Source organism: Salpingoeca rosetta, assembly GCF_000188695.1.
Source record: "Salpingoeca rosetta unplaced genomic scaffold supercont1.18, whole genome shotgun sequence".
In the NCBI taxonomy this organism is placed as follows: domain Eukaryota; class Choanoflagellata; order Craspedida; family Salpingoecidae; genus Salpingoeca; species Salpingoeca rosetta.
The window spans coordinates 827,711-835,193 of NW_004754916.1; the positions used below are offsets into that span (position 1 = coordinate 827,711).

General features: G+C 55.6%; 3 protein-coding genes across 3 annotated transcripts in view; 1 reads left to right on the forward strand and 2 right to left on the reverse strand.

Annotated features, from left to right (window-relative positions):
* Positions 1 to 1,300: 1,300 nt before the first annotated feature.
* Positions 1,301 to 3,138, reverse strand: PTSG_06586 (3-dehydroquinate synthase; the record flags this gene model as incomplete). The annotated part of the gene is made up of 2 exons (XM_004991915.1): positions 1,301 to 2,663; positions 3,005 to 3,138. 2 exons carry the CDS (start codon positions 3,136 to 3,138, stop codon positions 1,301 to 1,303), a joined length of 1,497 nt encoding a protein of 498 aa, XP_004991972.1.
* A 1,305-nt stretch (positions 3,139 to 4,443) lies between these two features.
* Positions 4,444 to 6,321, forward strand: PTSG_06587 (2,5-didehydrogluconate reductase; the record flags this gene model as incomplete). The annotated part of the gene is made up of 3 exons (XM_004991916.1): positions 4,444 to 4,464; positions 4,954 to 5,103; positions 5,504 to 6,321. 3 exons carry the CDS (start codon positions 4,444 to 4,446, stop codon positions 6,287 to 6,289), a joined length of 957 nt encoding a protein of 318 aa, XP_004991973.1. The 3' UTR covers positions 6,290 to 6,321.
* A 447-nt stretch (positions 6,322 to 6,768) lies between these two features.
* PTSG_06588 (uncharacterized protein) overlaps positions 6,769 to 7,483 on the reverse strand; it is a 4,195-nt gene continuing 3,480 nt past the window's right edge. Inside the window, exons 2-3 of the mRNA XM_004991917.1 lie at positions 7,252 to 7,434; positions 6,769 to 6,919 (exon numbers count right to left, since the gene is read on the reverse strand). Coding sequence (XP_004991974.1) covers positions 6,828 to 6,919; positions 7,252 to 7,434 — 275 coding nt within the window. The 3' untranslated portion in view covers positions 6,769 to 6,827. The remainder of the gene's footprint in view (positions 6,920 to 7,251; positions 7,435 to 7,483) is intronic.

A 7,483-nucleotide genomic window follows, 5' to 3' on the forward strand; every position in this document is an offset into this window, starting at 1 on the left:
CTCTCTCTCTCTCTCTCTCTCTCTCTCTCTCTCTCTCTCTCTCTCTCTCTCTCTCTCTCTCTCTCTCTCTCTCTCTCTCTCTCTCTCTCTCTCTCTCTCTCTCTCTCTCTCTCTCTCTCTCTCTCTCTCACCTCCTCCTCTCGTCGCTGCCTTAAATCAACCCCACCAACCAACAGAACTCGTGCTGCCCTGTTTTGGGCGTCTTCACGCTTCTCTGTGCGCTGCTGCACATCTTGTGTTATCATCGTTTGTTGCTGTTGTTGTTGTTGTTGTTGTTGTTGTTGTTGTTGTTGTGTGGTTGTTTTGGTCTGTGGCGCCTGTACTGTTTTGGTTTTTTGTGTGCTACTCCTTTCCCTTCCCCTCCCCTCTCCTCTCTTATGTTGTTGGCACAAGCACCACCACCACCACCACCCTCTGCTTCCTGGCTCACCCTTGTTGTTTTGACTCGTGTGTGAATGGGTCACATGCGCATGTCTGTGGAATGGTGAGACCTTCGCGCCAGTTTGAGGACACGCACGTGTTGTTCCCCCATGCATTCCTTGCTCGCTTGCTTGCCCGCCTTCCTTCCGTGTGTTTGCTGACTGGGTGCTTGTTATTGTCTCGTGTTGAGTCTCGTTTTGTTTGTTGGCTTTCGTCAGTGGTGCCACTCTTGTTGTTGCTTCTTCTCACCACCTCAGTTGCGCCTCATGTCCTGCATATCATTCCGTTCCTTCTTGTGTTCTTGTCGCTTTTTGTACGCCATCCCCACGATGCTTTGTGTGTGGCATTGTGTGATGAACATGAACCACGCCAGAAAAGCGGAAGGAGAAGGAAAAGTTGTTGAACGGTGTCGTTTACTCAAGTTGGAGCTGTTCATGATGATGGCGATGTGGAGCCCGATGAAATGAACTGGCCTTGCTTGCTTGCTTGTCCGAACCATAACACAACACACACGCGCGCACAAGAGAGGGACTGATCAAAGTCGGGCAATACACAAGAACAACGGAGGAAGAAGGATCCACACGGATCCCGCCATTGAAAGACCAAGGTGCCAAGATGGAAAACCGCATCCACCCTCCACCACTTATGTTATTTCAAACACCCAAAGAGCTGGAAGAACAAGAAGAAGAAAGAGAACCAGGTATTAAGATACATCAACCAACCAAAGAACGGCCACCTTGTGGCACATGCCTACGTCACGCTCACCGCCACCATCATCACACTCATCACCGCCACGGATTACAGCTCCTCCCTCCACCTCGCACGTGGCGCGTGCTTGTCCCTCTCCTTGCTTGCTTGCGTGTGCTCGCCTTGCTTCTGCTTACTTGCTGCCGTCGGACTTTCCCAGGGCGTTGGTGGCGTCGCGCTTCTTGATGTTCGCAAGCAGCGCCTGTCGGAGCGTGCTGCTGCTGATGGAGTGGCCGTACGCGCCGTCCTTCTCGTACATCTCGCCAATGTCAACGGCAAGACCCATGGTGGGCTGCTTGACGTAGTGCTTGTCATAGCACATCTTGCGGCAAATGACATCCACGCTCATGTAGCGCGGCACGTACACGGGCAGGCCCATCTGCTCAAACACGGCGTAGTGCTTGTCGACGACGGCGCGCGTGCACACGCCCAGGATGAACGCCACCTCCGCGGTGATGCACATGCCGACGGCAATGGCCTCGCCGTGCAGCAGGGCGCAGTCCGACTCTGGCATGTGCAGGGAGAGAAACTCGACGGCGTGGCCGATGGCGTGGCCGTACTGCGGCAGCATCTCGTTGTAGTCGTTGGCAGTGTCACCGGAGAGGGTGGGCACCTTGTGGGCGATGGTCATGCGGATGATGTGCTCGAGGTAGGCGACGAGCTGGTCCTTGTCGTCGAGCATGTGGCGGTTCTGCAGCACGTAGTCCAGCATGTCCTGGGACTGCGTGATGGCGTGCTTGATGGACTCGCTGATGCCGTTGAGGAGGTGGCGGCGGCTGAGCGTCTGCAGGAGCTCCGGGTCCAGGATGATGGTGGTGGCTGGGTGATAGGCGCCCAGCAGGTTCTTGCCCTTGTGGTGGTTGACGGCCTGCTTGAAGTCGATGGCTGCGTCCACCTGGCCCATGGTGGTGGTGGAGAAGTGGACCAGGGTGATGCCGCGGTAGAGGGAGGCGGCGATGAAGCCGGCAATGTTGTTGACCACGCCCCCGCCCAGGGAGATGATGGCGCTGCGCTTGTCGATGCCGCGCTCCAGAATCTGGTCCACGCAGTCCGAGAACACCTTGAGGGTCTTGTGGCGCTCGGCAGAGGACTCGCCAGTCTCGTCCAGGGCATCGGCCGGGACGACAATCTTGTGGATGTCCAGGCCGGCGCTGCGCAGCCCGGACAGGATGCGCTCACCAAACAGCTCGTCGACGATTGTGTCGGTGATAATGTAATTGGTGGAGTCGTGGCAAATGGAGGGCATGACTTCCTTTCCGCACTCGGCGAGGCGGCGGGTGATGCCGCGCTCCACGATGATCTCCGACTGCATCAGCTTGACGCGGTGGAAGCAGTTCTCGTAGCGCCTTGGTCCGTGCTGGCCGTTGGGCGCGGTGATGACGCCGGTGGGCAGGGAGAGGTCCCCGTCGTCCTCGGCCTGGCCTGATGAGTTGGAGCGCAGCTCGTCATCATCTTCGCTGCTGGCGCTGCTGGTGGCCGAGTCACATCGCGTTTTGCTGTGTGTGTCAGTGCATGAGCAAGCAATGTTTAGAGAGGTGGGGTGGGTGGTAGGTCAGGGGTGAGTCAGTGATGACACTGGAGAGAAAAACGAAGGGGAAAGAAGAAGGAATAGAAGGGGGGGGGGCATCAAGGCACACGAACTAGCCAAACACACACACACACACACACACACACACACACACACACACACACACACACACACACACACACACACACACACAAGCATGCACAAGCAACCAATCACACACATACACACACACACACAAGCAACCAACCAACCAACCACGCGCACAACATGCATGCGAGCAAGCACGCGAGGCAGCAACTGCGTGCTCACCTGCGAATAAAGGCCTTCTCGTCCTCGAGGGCGCGGAGATGCATGTCCTTGAGTTGACGGTCGGCATCCTTGATTTGGTCCTGATACTGCTCCTGGCGAGTCTGCTCAGTCGTGGCGTCCTCAAACTTGGTCATTGTGGCGGCAGTGACTTGAGGATTTGCCGAGACGTACTTGGCTGCTGCTGTGACTAACTCCTGTGTTGTGACTTGCAAAGCTTGAGTGCTGGTGGTTCCTGCGTGTCGTTTGCTCGTCTCCTTCCTGCTCCTGTTTCTTCTTCTTCTTAGCCTTGTCTTGCTTGCTTGGTCTACCGTGGTGACGTGAGTTGGGACAGGTGGGCGGGGATAAGGTCGGTCTTGTTCTCTTGCTGGTTATGCTTGGTTGGGGCTGAGGCCGAATGCTTGCGCCTGCTTGGGCCTTGTTGGTGTGGTTGCTGTCATGCGAGGTGGATGGTCGAGTTGGAAAATGAAGAAGACATGATGGGCTCTCCATCTCATACATCACCCCCCCCCCATCCGCATGTGTTTCTGGTATTGTCCACAAAAGCAAAGGCACACGGTGGGCTTGTTTCTCTCTGTCTCTCCTGAGTGGGCCAAGCGAACTGAATGTGTGAGTGGGTGTCTCAGTGATCATGGCCAATTCCGCTGCGTTCACACTTTCTGCTGTCCATTCTGTGTTCAGAGCTGCTGGCTGGTTTCTTGCGCCTTCTCTGCTGCTGCTGCTGCTGCTGCTGCTGCTTCGTGCCAGCCACGTTTTCCATTTCTTTCTTCCGCGTTCCCCAAAGGCCGCCCCGTGTGAAACTTAGGCAAAGGCTTGACGGTGATTCGCGAAACCAACCCCATGTCAGCCTAGCGAAGCAACATGCGTGGGGAATTTGCACTGGTGATGCTGCTGGTGGTGATGCTGGTGGTGGTGATGCACCCCCCATCACAAGTTCACGTGGTTCGCAGACATCACACATCACATCACAACCGCCCGCTGCTGGGCAGTGCGCACCGCAACCCACGGCAGGCTGCGGGAAGTTTCTCTGCGCCTCTTCGGTCGACATTTAGGTATTTGTTGTGTCCACCGCCTCTTCTTGGGTTGATTGGTTTGTTTGTTTTTGTTTGCGTTGCCTACCTCTTGGGAGCTGTTTGGGTTTGTTGCGCTTGAACGAAGAAAACGGCCAACATCTTCGGCTGCTTGCGTCTCTTTGGATCTGGATGCTTCCGAGCGAGCGAGCGAGCCACTTGAATGATGTGTGACAAGCCACGTGCTGCTGCTGCTGCATCTTGCTTGCTTGCTTGCTTGCTGGAAACTGGAAACTAAACGCGCGGTGCAGAAGAAACGCTGATGAAAACATTGCAAATCGCACGCTGTTTGAAGAACAGAAATTTAGTGAAAGATGTCTGCAACTCTCCAAATCACACAGTCACGCCAGCCCCGGAACGTTCCGAGCCGCGATGCTGCAATGGATGCGGGTGGTGGGTTGGCTGTGCAGTGCTGCAGTGCTCTTGGGCTGGATGGCTCGAAGAGAGAGCCACTTATGATTGATTGTCCAGTAGCGTATGTCTCCTTGTCCAAGAGCAAAGAGAAAGGAAGAAGGAAGGAGGATGTCGTCTGCTTCTGAAGAGGGAATTCCTTTGGTTGGCTTTGGAACCTTCAACGAGTAAGTCAGGCAAGCAGGCAGTGCGTGAGTGTGAGTTTGTGTGTGAGTGTGAGTGCGTGCGTGCGTGTGTGCGTGCGTGTGTGTGGGAGATAGAGACGAGAGAGAGAGAGAGAGAGTGTGTGTGTGTTGTGTGTGTTGTGTGTGCTGTGTGTGCTGTGTGTGCTGTGTGTGCGTGTGAGCTTGTGCGTGTGTGTGAGCGAGGATATGATGCTTGCTGCTTGGCTTTGGGTTGCACCCAGGCACGCAGGAGCACTTTGATGTCCTCACCCCCGTACCCCCGTACCAGTACCCCCCACCCTTCCAGCCTTGTCCTGACATTCACATCCCTCACCCGACAACGCTACGCGAGTGCCACAGGTTCAAGGACGAGGAGCGCGTGCGGGATGCGGTGAAGCACGCCCTGCGTATTGGGTACCGGCACCTGGACTGCGCTGCGCTGTACGGCAACGAGCAGGTGTGTGTGTGTGTGTGTGTGTGTGTGTGTGTGTGTGTGTGTGTGTGTGTAACTGTGTGACTGTGTGTGTGGGGGGGGGACAGTGAAAGAGTGAAAAGCACAGCAGAGGGTAGCGTGCAGCGGAGGACGAGTTACCACGGTAGTGCTTTGAGTGTTAGATGCATGCATGCACACACACACACACACACACACACACACACACACACACACACACGCACACACACGCACACACTCTCTCTTTCTCTCTCAATCTCACTCTCACACACTCTCTTTCTCTCTCAATCTCACTCTCACACACTCTCTTTCTCTCTCAAAGTCACTCTCACACTCTCTCACACCCTCACTCTCACTCTCACATATGCACACATGTGCAAACACATGCACACATCCAACACTGCAGGCTGTGGGAGAGGCCATCAAGGCGAGCGTGGACGATGGCGCTGTGCGGAGAAACGAGGTGTACGTGGCCAGCAAACTGTGGAACAACCGGCACCGGCCACACCTGGTTGAGGACGCGTGCGCACAGAGCATGGCCGACCTTGGCGTGGACCACCTCGACTGCTACATGATGCACTGGCCGTGCCCTTGGACGCCAGAGTCTGCGCTCGTGAGCAAGGAGCTTGGCGGCAACTTCAAGTACGAACACGACATGGAGGTGAAGCTGGAGGACACGTGGAAGGCCATGGAACAGCTGTACCTGGACAAGAAGGTGCGGCATATCGGCGTGTCCAACTTCAGCATCCGGCAGCTGCAGGAGCTCATGGACGTGGCCAGCATCAAGCCCGCCGTCAACGAGGTGGAGCTGCACCCCTACCACCAGAACACCAACCTGGTCAAGTTCTGCCAGAACAACGGCATCCACGTCACCGCCTACTCGCCGCTGGGCAAGATTGGCTACCGCAACCCGGGCGACCCGTGCCTGATTGACGACCCCGTGCTGCAAGATGTGGCCAAGCGCCACGCCAACAAGACGCCCGCGCAGGTGGCGCTCAAGTGGAACGTACAGCGCGGCGTGGGTGTGATCCCAAAGTCGCTCACACCAAGCAGGATCGAGAGCAACTTCAACCTGGACGACTTTTCGCTCACCGAGCGCGACATGCAGGAGATTGCTAAGCTAAACCGCAACCATCGCTTTGTTCGCCCGCCATGGTGGTCGTTCCCAGACGACAAGCACGAGCTGCCATGAGACTGTTTATTTGTGTGTTTGTGTGTGTGAGTGTGTGTGTGTGTGTGAGTGAGTGCGTGTGCATGCATGCGTGCGTGCGTGCGTGCGTGTGTGTGTGTGTGTGTGTGTGTGTGTGTGTGTGTGTGTGTGTGTGTGTGTGTGTGTGTGTGTGTGCGTGTGTGTGTGTGTGTGTGCGTGTGTGTGTGTGTGTGTGTGAGTGAGTCAGTAGTGAGGGAGTGTTTGTGTGAGTTTTGTCCTCACTTGCGCCCTTTCGTGAATTTCTCCTCCCCTTCCCCCTCTTCTCCTGTGCACTCCTCTTCTGCCTTGTCTTCAGCGCCAAGGATGACTTGCACTCAGTGTGTGTGTCTATGTGTAACCGAACCGAACCAATACACAACGTTGTTTGCAAACGCATCACAGAACGTGCCAGCATGAATGTCGAAAGAGCAGGAACGACATGTGCATGTCGTCACATGCCTTCGTGTCAGCAATACGGATAAACAGCAGTAAGAAGGGGGGGGGGGAAGGGGAGTGTCAATTATGAGGGAGCATGCGCACATCAATGAGAGAGGCACTGGTTCACGACTTGAAGCAGGTTTGGGTTTTCCAACGCCGCCGCAACGCGTTCCTTGTCACTCAACTGCTTGTTCACTGCGTTGCACCGTTCATGTGTGTGCGTGTGTAGTGAATGAGAGAGTGAGAGAGTGAGAGGCGGAGGAACGGAGGAGGGACAAGAGCGCACACAAATATACAAACGAACCAAGACAGGCAGACAGACAGAGAAACAGACAGACACACAGACAGACAGAGAAACAGACAGAGAAACAGACAGACAGACAGACATACACACACAGACAGACAGACAGACAGAAACAGACAGAGAAACAGACACACCACACCACAGCACAGCACATCACATCACAGCACAGCACATACAAGCACCCACACCCACACACACACCACACACACACACGACAGCGTACCTTGGTCACGCGATACGTGTGAGCCAGGGAAGATTTCCACGTCCACTTTGAAGCGACGTGGCAACGAACGAAGCAAGCGCACACGAATGCACAGGCCAATCAGCGTTGCCATGCTGCAATGGGGGATGGTCGGTGTAAATTGCACACGCACAGCGTTGCCGGTGTCGTCCACGTCAATCTGGTCTGTGATTGCATGCGTGCGAGTGTGTGTGTGTGTGTGTGTGGGGAGGGG